Genomic DNA, 19,687 nt, shown 5'->3' with positions numbered 1-19,687 from the left:
TCACCTTTGACCACCAACTGTCTCTAGACACAACTCAAGGGCTTCTTTTCTCCACATACATAGTACATTGCAAGCTATGACATGATACCTTGTGTGCTTTTCAATCCTGGCCTTTGCTTGTGCTTCTGATCAAGAATCCAACCTTGACTCACCTGCTGGAGAAAACTGGCCTTCAAGAACCAGTTCTTTGTGAGGCCTTTCCTGACCCTGCTAAAACAAATAAATGTCCTCCTCCTTGGTGCTCATGTAGTATTTTGTTCTCACCCCTGGCTTGGCATCTTCCCGCCACAGTTTAGCCATGTGAAAGGCAAAGTCTTATTTTACTTTTGTGATGTGCAGTGCCATGTAAAAAGTTGTTGAGCTCTCTGTGCCAAGGAGACACCATTATCTGCCGAGTGTGCCAATACATTTGTGCGGTTTGGGTGATTGTTGCTTTTTAGGCCAAATAAAGGCATGAACTTTAATCTTGAGTCTTTAACTTATTGGATCTGGTAAAATCATCTAATGAGAGTCAGATCTCAGGGAGGACCCAGCACTGGCTGTTGCCTATTGAGGGTTCTCTGCTCAGTCCTGAGGTGACCATGGCTACTGCAAATTAAGCAGTGTACAGACTTGTCTCTTACTAATTTCTCTACATTCGTGTATCAACTAAGTAGGATACAAATCTGTTCTGGTGGCTAGTGTCAAGAGCATCAGTGTCAAAGTTTTACGATACAGGGGTGGAGATTTGCCAGCAGTGTGTGTGTGTGGGTGGGGGCAAAACCTACATCTACTTTTGCTTAGGCCTGTGTTCGTTTCATAGTGAAACCTTCATGGGTCTAGCTCCCAGAGCCCCAGAACCAAGATCACATAAAGAGCCATAGAAATGGAATAAGAACTGCCAAGCAAGGTAATTCTTATATAAATATTGATGGTTTGAATCAGACAAGGGAATGGATCAAAATAAACTCCGGAAGATCCTAAAGATCTATGCTCAACTCAGTTTTACTGAAGAAAATGGTAAGGACACATTATGGATGTGTAAGCCACTGCATTCAATATACAGTGCCACGTGAGACGTGATCAGCTGGCCACTTTAATTCATCACTGTTAGATTGAAGAAAAAAAAAGAAATATCTTGGAAGAAAAATTCAGGATTATGAACTATACTTGAATTTAAATATCATCATGGTAAAATAGCATTATTTTATGTAAACAGCATTTAATTATTGCACTATTAAAATGTAAAAAATAATGCCAGATTCACCATTTTTTTATTTAAATATTATTTCCTTTATTATCTGAAACCCATTAGGATGAGTACTTATTCTAATTTTAGACATAATATCTTTATTTTTTATATTCATTAGTTGCCCACCGTTGAATTTAGTAACATCAAATGAGAAACATCAAATGAGAAACAAAAATAAAAATCTATTAATAAAGATTTATTTTAGTTTGAGTTTATTTACAGCAGAATTTATTTTCCTGTAATATGATGGGGAGCCCAGACTTGCTTCACCGGTAGTCCCAAGGAAGCACAGGTTCTTGGCTGTCACTGGCCATAGCTGCAGGGACATGCTAGCCACATGGGAGAGGCAACCAGGCTTTCAGTAGAATTCCTGAGTTAAACTTACATAGCATAACTTGTTCCATCCATCACTTTAGTGATAATTATACCAGAAAAGAGATATGTATATACAACCGAGTGAGTCTACACAGAGTAGATGCTTTGAATGGGTACAACTTTGTTCTCTTAAATCTAAAACCATAAATATAATTTAGGATGACTGAAAATGACTACAATTTTGGTTCACTTTCTAAAATTGACATTATATGCTTTTGTAATTCATCAAGTTCCTGGATATAAGCAGAATTTCTAAGAAAATTGGAAATATATACCAAGTCTAAGCTCACAATAGTGGACACACTCAAGACAAGACTCCCAGCTCTCTTGTTTTTTTCTCTCACTTCTGGTCATATTCACTTGGTCTTTCACAGCCCTGGACAAGCCCTGACTCTGGCCACTTCACTATTTTAGAGGCAGGCTCTAAAAAGCTCTCTAAAAGCATACCAGCTCTCTAAAAGCAGACTCTGGTGGATCAATAGCCACAGCTCAGAGATAGGAAGGGAGACGCTTTGGTATTGCCACAGGTGGAAGAAATAGTTACAAGTTACCAAATACCCTTCTTCCAGCAAGCATATAGGTAGGACACAGAGAACTAAACTAAACTTTATTCAAAACTAATGAACAGATGGATCCGCTGAGGACCATTGCCTCCAGCTCAGGAAGGCGAGACTTGAGCAGTGGTGGTAAAGGTAAGCAGAGTGAGTCAGCTGAACAGAATATGCGCTCACTTGTAAAGACTCAGATAAGTTGTTTGGAATCACTGAACCAAAGGTCAGAAGGATAGTGTGTTGTAATGCTATTGAGTATATGAATACTGTGTCACCCAGGACTGTGGCTAGGTCGAGTGGCTATAGGAAGCTCAGCTGATCTATTCCTGGTAGGCAGCTTTCATCTAGGTTTTGAATTCCTCATACATGGTATGGACATATGGAAGGTCTGTGACAAATCCACAGTTTTGGTCACATCTGATCTAACCAAAATCATATTCTTACAATCTACAATTTGGATTTGCTCCAGGCATAAGTCTTGAGAAAAAAAATTGGAGAATTCGAGTGTGACTTTCTACTTATAAAACTATGTAAAAATTTATTTTAAAGCCATGATTGGGTCAGATCTTCTCCTTTTGGTGGTTCCGGGCATATTTTAGTTCCTCGGTTTACCCATGCTGCACTTCCCCACATTTAACATTGCAAGTTCACACAGTATAAAGTCATGCAGATGAATTATTTTACCTTTGCCTGCACCTACATCAGGTGGAAGAATACCAGCTTAATGAAGGGAAACAGAAACAGGACACTGTATAGTTAGATGGAACACACCCATGAGCATGTACACTTATTTTAAAAGCACTTATTAAAATGCTAAGGCATGCAGGAAGAGTAAAGTCTATTTCAGGGACAATATATTGCTATTCCAAAACTTACCAAAAATAAAAACATTACTTAAAGTGCATTATTCTAAGAAGGCATAAGATGTTTTGACCCATTTTTTTGATAGAAATTTCATATGCTATAGAAGCTACTGAAGATAACCAATTACCCAATGAATAGTCCTTAGGCAATTTTACAGTTTAGAGACATGCAAAGCCAGAAACTTTGACAACCCTTAAAATACTTTTAGGGTTTATTTATTTTGTATGTGTGAATGTTTTGCCTGTATGTATGTGTGTATGTATGTATGTATGTATGTATGTATGTATGTATGTATACTGCATGAATGCCTGGGTCCTACTGAAGTCAGAAAAAGAGCATCAGATATCCTAGAACTGGATGTATTGACTGTTGAGAGTCATCGTGTGGGTGGTGGGAACTGAGTCTGGGTCTTCTATAAGACAAAACACATTCTGAACCACTGAGCTATCATTTTATACTATTCTTGATCCTTTTCATGGAATCAAAAAATTCTGAATAACTATTGAAAATATTCAGTTTAATGGGACACTTTTGCTTTCTCTACAGATGACATACCAAAATACAATGTTTATGTCTAAGCATAAAATAAGTGCAGTCTTTAATAATTATTTGTTATTTCCTTTCAGAAAGTCAAAATCAATATATAGACAAGCAAATTCTTTCTAGTGACTCAGGACTAGAACTAGAATTACATAGAGACACTTATGTGTATGTGTGTATAGGCAAAAAGGTTACATCAAACTTTGAACTTGTGTGAGGAATATTTTTATTTCTTATTCCCACTCCAATATGTTTAAAAGATATATTTATTTCTATGTGTATCTCTTTGCATAAGTTTATGTACCTCATACGGATCCTGTGGAAGCCAGAAGAGTGCATCAGATCTCTGGAGCTGGTGTTATAAGCAGTTATGAGCCACCATACGGGTACTAAGAACTGAACTTGAAGCTTTTGCGAGAGCAGTGAGTGCTCTTAAGCACTGCGCCATGTTTCTAGCCCTCTACTCCAATATTTTAATGTAAGTTTAGAGGTTTCATATAGGCTTGAAAAACAAATACCCAAACAGCTGGATAAAATAACTGATTTTTCATACATTGGGATGAGAAATTACAAATAAGGATGTTATTAGGTAAGATGGATATTCCATGAGAGAAGGAATAAATTTTCATAGCTTTTCTAAATTTCCAGATATTTGTAATTATATGGATTTTATACATACCCTTCTTACCTTCGTCCACGGTTGTAATCGCTTCCTCTGTGATCTGACTGCCTGATCCCACTGATGTTTGTGCATAGAAATAGAACTTGTACCGAGTGCTGAAATTTAAATTTTTTAAAGTCCAGCGTGTCTTGTTGGCAGGAATTTTTAAATCTACCAGAGGACCTAGTTCGTGTGTGCTGTTAACTGTCAATGAGAAGTGACAAAAGAACACAGTCCCCATTAGTGAATTGCCATTAAGATGAATACTACTGTAGATCATTGCTTCAACCAAAAGTGTCCTTCCCAGTATACAAGACTTTTACAAGCTTTCTCATACATAGGTTAATTTACCAATTACCATTTAAATAGTAAAATCTAACCTATAGTATAATATTTAAAAAGTGGAATTTTTTTCCCTGTTGGCTTACACACTAGGGAAATTTTACAGTTGAATTACAATGGCAGTTTTCATTCTGTCTTTGCTGATGGAGTTCAATATTGTTAATAACTCCAAATACTTCTCTTGGCACTTCTTCTGTGGCGAGGAGACTTTCTCTTTATTTTTTGTTGCTACATAATAGTCTCCTAACCTAATGATAGGACAATCCCCTTTCAGGACTACACTTAACCTGTATTATCCTAAATAGACCTTAATTTTCAATAACATATACATTAGGTTTTCATAACAGGTATGCTTTGAAGCTCTTTCTGGAATATTACTTGAAGGTGTACATATAAATATTATGAAATAACCAGTTTGCATTTTACAACAGGAGCTTGTTCAGAATCCAGCTTTTCCTTATCATTGTAACTTACTTGGCTGATATTTTAAGATGTATTCCGTCAGGATGCCATTTGGGTGGCTTGGTGGGTCCCATTCCAACGTGAGAGAGTCCAGGGTAGGATTAACAATTTTCAAAGATGAGGGAGCACTAGGGACTTTTAATAAGAACAAATAGTCAACACATTTAAAAAAACATTTCAAAGCAAACACACCTTTCCTACTTACACAATTGATCTAAAGTTTGGTTTTCAGCTTGGTTTTTGCTTCAGCTGAAAATACATTAACATAAATCTGTGGCAGAAACTTATTTCCTTTCTTCTCTTATTTTTTTCTAATACTACTTCTATTTAAATTCACTAAAATCATCTTTTCAAAATACATAGACTGTCTTTATAGGGACTAAAGCTATTTTAAAGCAGGGAGCACTTAATTTGTAAAAGCAAATAGTTGTTAAGAGAGACCATCTTAAGCATACCTTTCAGAGGAAGCAGCTGTGTTCTGGCCCATTAAATACTATTCCCCCCTCCACCCCCCAAAAAAAACCCAGGTGTCTCCACAAAGTCCCTGATGGGCTTTGAGCCCAGGCCAGGTTGCCCAAAGGCTGAACTGTGCTTATTCCAAGTGCTAACCAGGATCAGAAAGTAAAAGCCAAGAGCCCCATATGTTGGCTCACTCCTACTTAAGGATGGAGAGGCTCAAGGGCTTCAGATCTCCTGGACAGAGGCTGGCAAAGTATCAGACGAAATAGGCTTAGTCTTCCCTTTCCATCTTTAAGAGGCTTGGGGCTGATCTCTATTAGAATTCTGCCTTTCTACCATATTCCCTAGAAACCAATTAATGACACCAAAATTGCTCCTTCACTCTATCTGGAAACCAGACAATCTATTTGGAGCTCTTGTTTTTCCCGTTTCCTGGGATGTTAAATCTTGGCAACAAACCCTTTTCTCAACCATATACATTTCTTCATGCTTTCTGCTTCTTCTTCCTGTCCTTTGCCCATGCCTGCCATCATGTCTTCCACAAGCTTCTAAACTTTAACCTAATTGGTTCTTAACCTCTTAAGAGGTCATAGATCTCTTCTCTTTAGAAAAAATATGTTGGCATGCTGCGTGAATGTGTTGTTTCAGAAGAAACATGGTATTCCTTAAATCAGCAGATCCAGAAGGAGCCACCACAGCCTTCAGGCTAAGAGCTTCAGCCCCCAAAATTAGTATCCATGGCACCCAAGGCCATGCATGATGTGGGTCCTTTCCCATTGCTGAATCTTTTCTCTCATCCAAGATAAACAACTTGCATTTGGTAGAAGGATGCTTTATGAATAGCTTTGTGACTTCAGACAAACTCTTCCCTACCTCCCTTTCAGTCTTTAATCCTATTTATCTCTTCTATGACCCCTCGAGCTAGCCAAAGGATATCTCACTAGTGAGAGAGGACAGTGGAAAGAACCCTTCTGCCTCAGCATCTTAAGTGCTGGGATAGCAGGCTCCATTACACCTGTTGTAAGACTTGTAGCCTTCTAATTCAGTACAACTTTACAAGATACAAGAAATCATGAAAGCACGTGAGTCAACACCAACTCACTGAGATATTGTCCTTTGTGGGTATTTTCCTACTTCTTCCTCCCATCGATCACAATTTCCAGAGGCAGCTACTGATACTTAGAGAAGACACAGAATGTGACTCAGCTCAGAAAGCTGATGACTCCCACACTACATTAGCAATGTTTCAGATAGTTTAAGTGAAGAGGAAAATTTTAAGGGAAAGGCATATCTGGAGACAGCATAATGCATTCTGAAGTTTTATGTGTGGGTACCAGTCATATTCGAGTGACATTTCTCCAGTTTTGTGATTATTTCTAATCATGCAATTTGCTTCCAGAGTATTCTCTCAATGGAGGGCCTTCTGTAATATAAAACCTTTCAGGATATGCCACATGCTCCTTGATCCCAGGGACACACCCATTCCGTACCTCCCTCTGGAGTATGGAAGCCTCTGTCCGTGCTGGCTGGGCCCTCTCCTTTCCCATTGACCACTCGGACATTGAGAGCATAGTGACTGTATGGCTGTAGCCCTGGCAGCATGCCGTGAGTCTTGGTGCCCTGGAAAGTGAGGATCTTCTTTTCAATGTGGCGTCTGTTTCTTTTAGAGGAGCTCTGAGCCTTCCAGTAGTAGATCTGAAGTAGCAATAACCAAAGTCAGGGATGCACAGAAAATCAATGTAACCATGCTTACAAAACCAAAACATTGGGGCTAGCAAGGGGACCCAGCCGGTAACAGCCCTTGCTATGAAAGCCTGTCAACCCCGTTAGATCTCTGGAACTCATAAAAGTAGGAAGAGATAACCAACTCCACAAAGCTGTCCTCTGACCTCCACACATTCACTGTGGTGTGGGCCTTTCCCTTCTCACTCGTCCTATGGACTTGTAGGAGTGCACAGGGGTGTGCACACACATACACACCATTCTTTTTTTTTCAAGCTGAACTGCTGGTTTTCAGATAAATACCGTGGTGCATTTTGCATTAATATTAGTAAAACAAATGGATACTGGTTCTTAAACAAGCGAGCAGAAACCCACATGTAATGACAACACTTACGTCTATACAATAAACCTGTGCTATCCTATTGTGTTGGAGGACTGTAAATGAAATGAATGAAACAGAATGGGATTCACATGATTCTTTCCAGAAGGAGAAAATGACCATAATAATTATTCAAGTATTTCACTTGTATAAATTTTGCTGCCCATTGTTTATATGCTCTTGTAGAGTTATACATAGACCACACATCACTTAATTTAATCCTCACTGTAGGGAAGCTTTTATTATTACTGTTTTTGTAGTACCACTGGGCTCATAACCCCGTACTGCAAGTCTCAGATTGGTTTATTAAGACATACTACCATCTAATTGAAAGTACTTTTACATTTTAGGCACTGGTTTTGGAAAGACTAAAAGTTGTTGCCTATCTTTGGTCAAAAGGTGAGAACTTTTGTGTTTCATTCTCTTGAAGGCTTCTTAAGAATTTAAAGCTGCCCCCTCCCCCCCGAAGATAAATTAGTGTATGCAGAATCTTGTTACTATTAGGTGGGGAAAAAAAAACAGAATATGGTGTAGTACAAAAAGAATCCTCTAGGGGTCAGTGTCAAATCAAAGTAGTGATGTAAGTGGGGTTCTTTGGGTAGGTATGTGAATAAAAATATCTCTAGCAATCAATGTTTCTGGTTTTTTAAATAAAGATAATTAATGATCATAAGAATGACTCAGTTATATACTTAAAGTCTTTATGATCTGATTTATTAGTGTTCCCCACACTATTGTTAAACTAGGTGCAATTTGTTACATTTTAGTTCTTAAAAACTCAATCTGCCTTATTTCACATATACTGTTCAGTCGTCAGAAGGTTCTAAAACAGGTGGAAAAACCTGTGAAATATAGAGAAAACATCATTTTACCAACCTGGATAAGCGACAATTTAAGTCAACTGTAGCTGACTTTTTTAGGCATGGCCGGGAACAGTGAGTAAATAAAATTGTGAAGTCCGAAGTCCATGAACAGACAAACCACATAATTTCAACCTAAAATGGTATATATGACAAGTGGTCTTCACCATGGCCCTGCTGCTAAGTAAAGAACACAAAGTGTTTCCCTTCACCTACCCGATAGCCTTGTAAGTGTCCTCGGACACTCTTCAGAGGAACTGGGTCCCAATGTACCTCTGCCAAGGTACTGTTCACCACATTGACACGCACATTTCCAGGAGCCACCATTGGAACTAGGAAGAGGACAGAAAAGGATGGCGGTGATGCAAATAGCTGTTGTTTTTCATTTCATGAAAAAAAAGTCACAATATTCAATAACTTTGGCTTGAAGCACGTGCCACACTATATCATAGAGCCCTGTCCTATGGATTGTTGACAGTTAACAGTTGGCATTTCATTATTTATTCATCTGACTCTATGAAAGCAACTTTAATACTGTGAACTTTCACTCCCCCATCCACAAGCTCTGGATTTAGAATCCAGAGCCTTACTCATGTTAAGAAAGTGTTCTAACACCAAGCTATTTCCCTGGCACTGAATCTCTGTTTATCCACATAGTAGGCTGTACAAATGCAGTGAAATAAGCAAACTGATTGCTACCTCTTGTTTGCTAACCTAGGTAGCTCTGGAAATAGCCTCAGTGTGTACCTGTTCATTAGGCAAGAGTAGAATGGTATAGACAGGGGTCACTTACGGTCTTCTCCAGAATGCCCCATGACTGCAGCTGGCTCTGGAGCAAACCCCACATCATTCAGAGCTTGAACTTTTATCAGGTATGGGACAAAGGTTGGTGTGCCAGAAACAATGTATTTGGATACATTGGCCACAACCACAGACGTCCATTCATCATCACCATCTTTCTGGCGCCAGCTCACTTTGTACTGGAGGCCGGGCCCATTCGATTGAAAACCATTCAGGGGCTATGAGAAAAGCCAAACAGAATGACTGTACAGCCATTTACAGGAATAGCAAGTCAAGTTCCTAGATATAAGGAAGTGAATGCCGAAACACTAAAATGTAAGCTCTTAAATGCCCACGTCTCCAGGGACATCTTCCCATTTCTTAATTGTGATGAGATCCAGAGTCTGTTCCTCTGTTTCAAAGATTGTAAATTGTAATTCTAAAGTAGTAAATAACACACAAACCTTCCAAAGACTGGCTCCATAATAAATGTGGGTAACTCTTAAAATATTTTAGTTATCTAGATTTACTTTATATATTCCTGTTTGTGTCATCATTGTCCATCTTTAGATGGAAACTTACAAACTTTTTTTTAATTAAAAATTTGGGTCCATCTATTCTATCATATATGCATATAAATATGCATATAGAATATATGTATGTGTGAATAGATCTAAGGTTTTAACATTATGCAGATAAATATTTTGATTTTAATTAATAACTTTGCAGACCTAGAACACACAGATAATGTATGAATGATTGTAATAACAATTTGACTACTGAGAATAGCTTGATGCACATCTTCCAAATGGTCTTTCTGATGATAATAACGGCTAGCCGGCGTTTTTCAGCATCTATTCATGTGAAGCATAATGCTAAGCAGTCCACATACATTAGTTCCTTTAGTCATATGCAGCTGTGTTATTATTCCCATCATACAGATGGTTGACAGATATACTTCTCAACAAGTACCTTGGTGCTTTTGATATTTGACTATAAGTACCAAAGCTGGGATTCTCACCTGTCCATTTTGATCACAGAGATAGAACTGCTTAATTATTATACAAAGTAACCTTCTAAATACAGATTTTTTTTCTACAATGGGTCAAAAGGAATACAAACTCAGATATTATTCTAAAACAACCTTTTTCTGTTCAGTATTTAAAAAGTGGAGGCAAACGGAATGCTTCCTGGCTCAGGCTCACCTTCCACGTAATCACCAAGTTGTCCGGCTCTGTCCCCAGTCCTTCCACAGCTGTGGGATTCTGATCTGGTTCTAGAAATGAAGCAGTCCCACATGAGCAAGCTTCAGCTCTCCAGAAGGCACGGAAAACCCTCCTGTTTTCTGTCGGCTTCCAGTGTTCCAGCCTTACCTGCAGCTTTTGTAAGATATTGTTCAGACGCCTCACTTGGCATGCTCCTCCCGATGCTGTTCTCCGCCATGACTCGGAACGAGTAGTTCACGTAGGGAGATAGCTTCAGTTGGGCTGTGGTCTGTGTTCCAGAAACTTCAGCCTGGTGGCGCCACAGCCCGGCCTCATGCATTGCATCCTCGTATTCAATGATGAATTCTGGCCATGACACCACACATAACACAAACCCAACACAATGAATTCAGTCAACTTAAGGACAGGTTGCTGTAAATACCTTGTGGCAATTAAGAGTAGTCAGACACGAGTGATTTTTGCAAGAAAAAAAAATCTTGTTAGGGTATTCTGAGTTCAATGCTGAAGTTCGTGTAATATTTGGCGTTTTCTTCTACCATGCTGAGCTCAGCTTAGTTAAAACTGTTTAGAGCTGATCCACACATTCCAATGGGAAGTTTAAATATATGAAACAATGCTCAATTATTGTCATAAAAAGAAGTAACTACAGTGAATACAGTTAAGAAGCCTTTTTTTACTAGAAAGATTGACAGTAATCAAATATTTAACATCTTTTGTTGAAGGTGACACATTCTCAGACCTCCTGGGAAGTGTAAATTGATACACTTGTATACAGGACAATTGAGAATATCTAACGATATTTATCATACACAGTCTTTGAGGCATTGTACTTCTAGCAATTGATTTTGAGCAAACGTGGTTACCCATGTGGTCTAAAGACACATGTAAAAGAATCCACATTGCTGTGTGATTTTCAACTGAAGCAACCTAGTTACAAAGAAACTAAATGCCTGATGGTGATCCACACATACTGCAGAATACTCTTCATCAAGCCTTGAAGCCTATCATACTTTTTATTTAACAAATGTCTTTGTATCCAAATGCTTTGATCTCTCATCTGATTTTTTTTCTCTCCGCTGATGAGTGAGGAGCTGACACTTTCAGAAGTGTCATTTTTGGAAAAGGACAATGGGAAGATAAGCACCTATGTTAAGACGAGGGCCTATTGTATAGAAGCAGTTCTATTACAGACTGTGGGTCTGAAAAAGTCAATTTCCCAATATTTAGACTGAACATTATCACCATTAGAAGCAGCGGATTAAACATTTATTTCAAGATGCATCTACTCTGTCTGTGCTGGGTAGTTTTATGTGAACTTGATACAGCTAGAGTCTTCAGAGAGAAAGGAGCCTCAGTTGAGAAAAGGACTCCATGAGACCCCACTGTAGGCAGGCATGTAGGAAATTTTCTTAATTAAGGTACAAGCAGCAGCCTTCCATCACCTCTGTATCTGATTGTGCCTCCAAGTTTCTGTCCTGCTTGATTTTCTGTCCTGCCTTCCTCCTATGATAAACAGTTACATGTAACCCCCTGTTGCTTTTGGTTATGGTGTTTCATCGCAGCAGTAGAAACCCTAACTAGGACAGTGGAGGCATATAAAGTGATTCTTACAGATCTTAAACACAAATGATAGTGTGCTTACTTAATTAACATTTTCAGGAATTAATTAGTTGTACCAGAATCTATAACCAGGAATAGCTCTATCTCTGAAGAGCATCATACTTTGGTTCTAACACTAGTGATGAGAATGCCAATGAATGCATTTGCAAGGAATCACAGCAGTGTATCGTACAACTGTTAGAGATAATTACTTCAAGAGTGGCCATTGGGTTTACCAGCCATAAAACTAAACCACCACATACTTGTAATGGGGCTATTGTTGTCATCGCCTGGGGTCCATGTCAGCTGAACGCTTTTGTCAAGTTGATTGGTCAATTCTAAATCAAAGGGAGGATTCGGGACATCTGTGGAGCAAACACACACAAATGGTTAATTGTCTTTTTGCAAGTCAATTTTATTGTATCTGTGATACTGTACACAAAGGGACAACTTAGAGACATCACTTTTACTGGTCACTGAGCATGCAGCGGAAATGAAACAGATACATCTGAGGTTGCTGAGAACACTGCATACCCAAGCCATGGAGTTCTGCTTGCTTGCTTTTCAAGAGACAGCAAATTAGGGAGTGCCAAATCCACTGAGGCACAGTATGCCTTCAGCACACTCAGTATGTGTCCTCTCACGAGCAGAAATTAGTACAGGCAGAAATAACACCAAAGCTTCATTTCCAAAGAGACAGGGAGGGCTGAACAGTCAGAGGTGAGAGACAAATGCAGGAAAGTGGCATGCACTGTTTGGAGAATTTTCAGTGTTCTGAGAGACAGAGAACATTCAATCTGGAGGTGCGTGAGGACTGTTTTTAAGGATAGGGAGGTCTCTGCATGCATAGGCATTCTTACTTTCAGATAACTCAGTGACTCAGAGGTCACTGAGAAAAAGGGCTGCCTCCTGCAATGGTGTTTTTGAAGTTAACTCTCTTCTCTGAGACTTAAAAAAAAAAATCTTTGCTTCTAGAAGGGTCTCTCTGAGTTCTGGGGGACTAGGGGACATATAAATATATGGAATCTTTTTTCTCTTCACTAAGGCAGTGCTACATGTCCACAGAGCGCAGGATTTTTAGAAAATGTTCAGTGGTTCTATATAAAATCTAGCTGAGATTATGCTACAAAATTATGTTTGATATTTGTGTGATGAATAAAGATGAGTTTTCTAAATAAACATGTTTCTGGAGATCATTTCTGATTATTTTCCAGACTCAAAAAATAACAAGACATTGTTAGGCTCCTTCCTTTGTTCATTCCCTGATGACTTTTAACACAAAATGAGTAAGTTTCTCAGACATAAGACATTAATGTTGTCCCCTAGGTGTACACTGCTTGGAATTGGAATCTCAAAACAAAATAGTATATCTTTAATGTGTATTATTATTGTTATTGGTGTGTTACATTTGTTTCTGTGTGCATATGCAGTGTGGAAATGCATACACTCATGTGAGAAAGCCCAGTGGACAGAGGCTGATGTCTGCTAGGTGGCTGGCTACTGATTGTCTAGGATCTGCCTGTCTTTATCCCGCAACATTTGAGTTACAGGCATGTACTGCCATGTTCTGCTTATGTGCGGGTACAAGAGACTTGAACTCATGTCTTCCTGTTTTCTCAGCAAGCACTGTTATCCACTAAGTAACCTCCCCTGGTTCCTAAACACATCTTAAGAAGATCAGTAAAATCCAACTTTCAGAATGGTTCTAAGAAACAGCTTTTTCATTCTATAAAACATGGATGACAGATTGTGATAAATGACTTACACTACCATACAAGGAATTTGTCAAAGGGGGATTTTTATAAGATGGAATAATTCTAAAACAGCAAATAAAACACTTAGAAGTATCTGGAAATACAATGAGCAAAATAGTCTACCCTTACGTAGACTGTAATGTTAGAAGAAATAATTGACTATGGTAAATGAAGCCCATGATAATTGGCAGCCATTTTCTTTAAAGGGATGCAATGATGTGACAGAGAAGAGAAGGCGATGTCTGCAAATGGAAAATTGTTTGACAGAAGACAGAAAAAGAAGGCTCATTAGTTTACCGTAAATGGGGGCTGGAGTTGGAGTAGGAGCTGGAAAGGACATTAATATAAAGGAGTTTAATCAAAATTAGTCATGGAAACATAGAAGAAGACAAAAAGCAACACAATAACTGTTTTTTAATTAAGCTCCCTCCTTAGCTGTGAGGTGTGGCATTGACAAACGGGTAGTGACAATTTAGGAATACAAAACCCTTCTGAGTCTAGATTAGAGGTTACCTTTCTTAGATTTTTTTTGTAAATAAATGTCATTAAATATGCACATCCACCACTTTGTCACAGTCCCTATATCTACACAGAGCATATTTATATGGAAAGTGTCTCCTGAAAGGCCTCTCTGCAAGAAGAAAGTCATTCACCCTTGTAGCCATAAAACTTTTACAAATATTCAGTATCTACAATTTTCTTTCACATCTAATATGGAAAGTCTGCCCATACTGTGTTTGTTCTTGCCCTTACCGACAACCCTGAGCACAGCACTGGCGGAAGCACTGTCCAGCGTTGTGTTGGCTGTACATGTGTAGGTCCCACCATCGTCATCCTTTACATCAGATACCACCAGATGATCCTTGTCAGTGGAGAACCTGTAAACAGAACACATGAAAAGCCGCCGAAATGACAATGAGACACAGTTGACAATTGCCTTCCCAGCAGGCAAGGGTCTCCATGAACTTGATAAAAAAGAGGAATGATAAACACTTCAGCGATTAGAGTTAACCCCTATATGTCACTTTAGTAATTAGTAAACCTGAAAAACATTTGGGGTAGGAGGGATATTAACTCTAATGGTTTTCAGTCAGGCTTATGGAGTCTTAGGAGATTCTGCAGTAACCCTCCATGGATAGGGCCAAAAGTCACATGGTATACTGTGAATATGTACAATTATGGCATGCCAATTAAAATTAAAAATTTAAAGATTTATTATATATATATACATATATAATATGTGTGTGTATGTATATATATACTGTTGCTGTCTTCAGACACACCAGAAGAGGGCATCAGACCCCATTACACATGGTTGTGAGCCACCATGTGGTTGCTGGGAATTGAACTCAGGAAGAATACTGAGTTCTGGAAAAGTACTCAGTGTTCCTAACTTCTGAGCCATCTCTCCAACCCTAAAAATTTTTTTGAGCTGGTAAAAATTAATGCTGCTATCCTGAGGGGGGAGGGAGGGCTCCATATTTACTTCAGCTAGAGTGCTTCACTAAGGGTTATGTGGTTATTTTTAAAAGAAAAGAATTTTTAAACAAGGTACTACTTGCTACAGAAATTTCATGGATTATTATTATTATTTATTATTATTATTATTATTACACATGTATTAAGTCCCATAGCAGAAACTATGAAAAATATTGGGATCTTTCTCATCACTAGATCAGCATTCTCCACTAAGAGTTTTCTAGAAGTTATTTGCATAATGCGTGCAGGATTCATGTATTATTCCAACGAGGCTGCAGACATTGTAAACTGTCTTCCAAGTAATTTCAAGTCAAACTCAGCTGATCTAACCTGATGGTCATTTCTTCATGCTCTGTTCTCTTTACAACCTCTGATTTCATGTGTAAAATTGCTGAGATGAAGCCTTACTTGTAAGAGAGCTTTGAGCACATGGTGAGAAAGGCCAGCAAGTTGTTGTGGAGTCATTAGCAAGCAATAGGGTACCATTTAGTCATCCTGGGCTTAGATGAGCAGCAAGAAAACCACCAAAACCATCTTTATCAGAACACAACACTCCTAGCAGTGGGTATCACCTGTGGCTGCTGTAATAGCAAAAATCATGCAGCTGTTTTTACTAGGTCAACCTGAGGGCCTCACATAGAAAACACCACGATCTTTGTTCTATTCCAAGCTACAGAAATTAATGTGCCCCTTTAAATGCTTTACTTGGTTTTGGTTTTCTTTACTTCTGCAGGTGTTAGGTCTAAATTATAAAAAGGAAAAAGAAAAAGAAAGAAAGAAAATATCCAAAACTAGTGGTGAATTCCTGATGAGATGGGATTTCTGCTTATTTGTAGAGTGCAGATTAAAGTGTTGAGACTTCACCATTAAAATTATACAACCATGGATGCTGTCCAAAGTCTGGAGGGATTTTTGCATCCCAAATCTCATAGGAGATCAGCACCCAAAGCCCAACATTCTCAGGCTCTCATTTCAAACCCTTTTAGTTCTAAGTATTTTACAGTAGGAAGGGAATATGTATCTCATGATTCTGTGGACAGCTGACTTCAAACCTGGAAAACATGATGTCAGTAAGCCTTAGACCAAGAGCAGAGGATAGAGAGAAGGAAGAGAAACAAAGACTCTTGAAATACCTTTCATCATTGGGCAGCTCCCCATTGTCCTTCAGCCACATAATGGTGGGGATTAAGGTGTGGTCATGTTTCACTTTGCATTCAAAGGACACCTTGCTCCCCCTCTGAACGACTGCATATTCAGGTTGTTTAATGATCCTGGTTGGATCTAAAATTCAAAATTATCATTATCCATTTTGGCAAAGCTGAATAATTTTTATTAGGACATAGAGTACTTGAAAAAGTCTCATTAACAATGCTTTACCTTTGATTTCCAAGTGAACTTCATTCTTTGCCATTCCTAATTTATTCCTTGCGACACAAGTATATGTCCCTGTACTATCCTTTTGGGCCACAGGAATTTCTAATGTTCCATTATCATGTAAAACATAAATGTCTTCATGAAGAGCGCTTCCTTTAGTTCCTTTAAACCTTTGTTAACAAAAGTTACCAGAGTGAGAATAAAACACACAGAAAGTGGCCAGCAGCAAGAGTCAAGGTCAAAGACATTTTGAATGACTACAGAGGTCAGATTTCTGCTCAGTTATAAAGTGGACATGAAAACATCTGTTGAGATTTCACTTTTCAAGTTATAAAATCAAAAACATTGTCCAAAACCTAAAGGGTTTTCCACAAGCAATTCTTCTGACACATCAGAGGAACATGCAAGGAAAGCACACAAAATAGGAGCATATAAAAATAAACGGAGTTTGCAGACTTAGAATGATAAAATATAACGGGCTGCAATTTTTATGAGATACATAATTAAATAAAGACATTGCTATTTTTTCCTTGAATAGATGACAAAATAGGCAAAAATAAGAGTATATTTTAATACGCATTTCTCCCATTTCTAAGATGAAATTTTAAAGGTATTTTGATTTCAAGGCTCAAGATTATACTCTAAGAGTAGGACCAGCAAATGCTCAGACAATGGAAAGAAAACATGCATGTGAGGTGGGAGAAGTGGAGACAGGTGAATGGGGACAGAAAAAGTCAATCTGAGTTCGAAGTTAATGTTCCCACCTTTACTAGAAAGTCTATCTGTGTTCCTGTCTATTCTCTGTGGTTACAGTGGGCCTGGAGAGACTTCCCTTTACTCCTAAGCCTGCTGTCTCTCTCCTCTCAGTAGTTGACAATCAATATATGTCTGTTTTAATTGTTAATCACACATTCTCAGCAGCTGCCATCCTCCCCTTAGCCTGTCTAGCTCTTCTAAAGCAAAGAAATTAGCAGCAGCTGAAGGACTCCTCCCAGGAATGGTATATGAAAGTGAATGGCCAGAGGGGACATTAGAGGGCACAGCTTCTCCTTCAGCTCAATGCCATTTTATTTTATATTTATTTCATTGTTTTATGTAAATGAACAGCTACCAAGAGTTAAGAGTTGAGAGCCAACATTTGGGTACTGGGAATCAAACCTGGATCCTCTGCAAAAGCAAGTGTTCTTAACCACTGAGTCAACTCTTCATCCCCAACCCCAAGGTATTTTATTATCAAGAACATGTTTCCTAACCAGTCCTTCAGACGCTAGTCACAAAGTTCCATGCAATGGCCATGGCACTGTGAAATATTCCAGCCCTAAATCTTAAAAATAGTTTATATGCAGTTAATAGAACATTCTGGTAGTATACTTGTTACATATGTGAAAGTATTTATTATATCCACAGATTTGGTAGTCAATAAACATTTGAGAAAGATTAAACATACTATAATATGAGGTCTGCGTATTGTATTTTTTCTGTTTTTGCACTAAAACCAGACATGGTTAGAATTAGATATCGAAAAACAAATAGAACCATTACTTACCACTCAATGGTAGGCATAGGAGAGCCAAAGAAGGCACAATCTAACAAAGCAGGCCTGTTTGAAATGACCTGGTACAGTGTGTTTGCTGATGTAAGAATCCGAGGTGGTTCAGCTAAAACAATTTTAAAAGGTACAGTGAACACTAGATACACGTTAGGTTTACAGTGCACTTATCACATTTTGTTTTAGGGTCATTAAAGTTTATGATAAAGTACAACCAACATGATATTTCCCATAAGTTCTGCATCTGTAGCATCAGTATATCCACTCAACATAGACAAAATACCTCCTAATATGTGTTCAACATGTTACTTGAGTTAATCAGTTACTGATTTACTTATCTGTATTTTCTATGCTATTTAATCATTGATTCAACTATGTGTATCTCTTAAGATACTGAGTAGCCTGTAGTGAAAGAATGCAGCTGTTTAATCATTTTGGTAACAGCACAGTGTCTAACAGGAAAATATACCATTGCTTAATGACTAACCCATCATGGTTCCATAGGCTTACATGTTTGAATGCATGGGTTGCAGTTGATAGAACTGTTTGGGAAAGATCAGGAGGTGTGGCCTTGTGAGAAGCTGTGTCACTGGGGATGATGGACTTTGAAGTTTCCAAAGCCCACACCATGCTAGTTGACTCCCCACCTCCCTTGCCTTGTAATTGTTGTCTCGTCCTGTGAGCTGTCAGCTACTGCTCCAGCACTATGCCTGCCTACCTGTTGCCATGCTCCCACCATGGTGGTCATGGACTTTACTACTCTCTGGAACTATGAACCTCAAACAGAATGCTTTCTTTTATCAGTTGCCTTGGTCATGGTCCTTTGCTACAGCAATAGAATAGTAAATAACTGTCTAAAGATGAAAGAGCTGGCATATCCATTGCTAACAGGAACAATCACTATTTTACTTTTGAAGGGTTTAACAATCAAACCATCAGTGACAGAACAGCCTGTTTGATTATCTCTGCAGTAGAGAATCTGCCATAGAAAAACTGTATGAAAGAATTGCAAGAGTAGACAAAAATCGCCCTTAAGAAAAGATTTGTAGCTTATCTACCCTTGAATATCCTTTGTAGCTTAAAACACTTAAAACATTGCAGGTAGCAAAGGAATAATGCATTTTTGCTGAGTGAGCAGAAAATAACAGCATTTGTTAATTTAACTTTCCATTCTTTTAATAAAGGGAGAGCTTACCGAGCACATTTACAAATGCATTTGCTAGTAAATATCCATATTTGTTAGAGGCATTGCACTGATAAACCGCACTTGAGCTTTCTTGAACGTTTGAAAATATAATGGTATCTCCATCTATTTTTCTGCTGGGGTCATCGAGAGCAACTGTTTAAATATAAAAAGAGAAAATATATGTTTCTTGCTGCTTAAAAGCCATTTGTTACATGTGCAAATCTTGAGATCTTACATAAATTGGACACAAATACAGGCTGATCTAGGCATATGTATCAGTAAAAGGAAAAGCAT

The 19,687-nt window shown here is 38.4% G+C and overlaps 1 protein-coding gene across 7 annotated transcripts in view; it reads right to left on the bottom strand.

Annotated features, from left to right (window-relative positions):
• The window catches only part of Nrcam (neuronal cell adhesion molecule), a 63,443-nt gene that overhangs the window by 17,922 nt on the left and 25,834 nt on the right, over positions 1–19,687 (bottom strand). For 4 of the 7 annotated variants that reach the window (XM_028757454.1, XM_028757457.1, XM_028757459.1 and 1 more), the window contains 15 exons: positions 19,403–19,546; positions 18,205–18,316; positions 16,662–16,828; positions 16,418–16,565; positions 14,559–14,683; positions 14,103–14,132; positions 12,315–12,416; positions 10,600–10,797; positions 10,432–10,502; positions 9,240–9,465; positions 8,663–8,778; positions 6,976–7,180; positions 5,039–5,161; positions 4,250–4,426; positions 2,842–2,877 (listed from right to left, as the gene is read on the bottom strand). In XM_028757454.1, coding sequence (XP_028613287.1) covers positions 2,842–2,877; positions 4,250–4,426; positions 5,039–5,161; positions 6,976–7,180; positions 8,663–8,778; positions 9,240–9,465; positions 10,432–10,502; positions 10,600–10,797; positions 12,315–12,416; positions 14,103–14,132; positions 14,559–14,683; positions 16,418–16,565; positions 16,662–16,828; positions 18,205–18,316; positions 19,403–19,546 — 1,980 coding nt within the window. Of the gene's footprint in view, positions 1–2,841; positions 2,878–4,240; positions 4,427–5,038; positions 5,162–6,975; positions 7,181–8,662; positions 8,779–9,239; positions 9,466–10,431; positions 10,503–10,599; positions 10,798–12,314; positions 12,417–14,102; positions 14,133–14,558; positions 14,684–16,417; positions 16,566–16,661; positions 16,829–18,204; positions 18,317–19,402; positions 19,547–19,687 lie in introns of all 7 variants that reach the window. The other 3 variants (XM_028757460.1, XM_028757456.1, XM_028757458.1) reach the window with 3 other exon arrangements.

The sequence above is a fragment of the Grammomys surdaster genome, unplaced genomic scaffold (genome assembly GCF_004785775.1).
Source record: "Grammomys surdaster isolate TR1022 unplaced genomic scaffold, NIH_TR_1.0 126163, whole genome shotgun sequence".
In the NCBI taxonomy this organism is placed as follows: domain Eukaryota; kingdom Metazoa; phylum Chordata; class Mammalia; order Rodentia; family Muridae; genus Grammomys; species Grammomys surdaster.
This window is presented reverse-complemented; position numbering and strand designations above follow the sequence as displayed.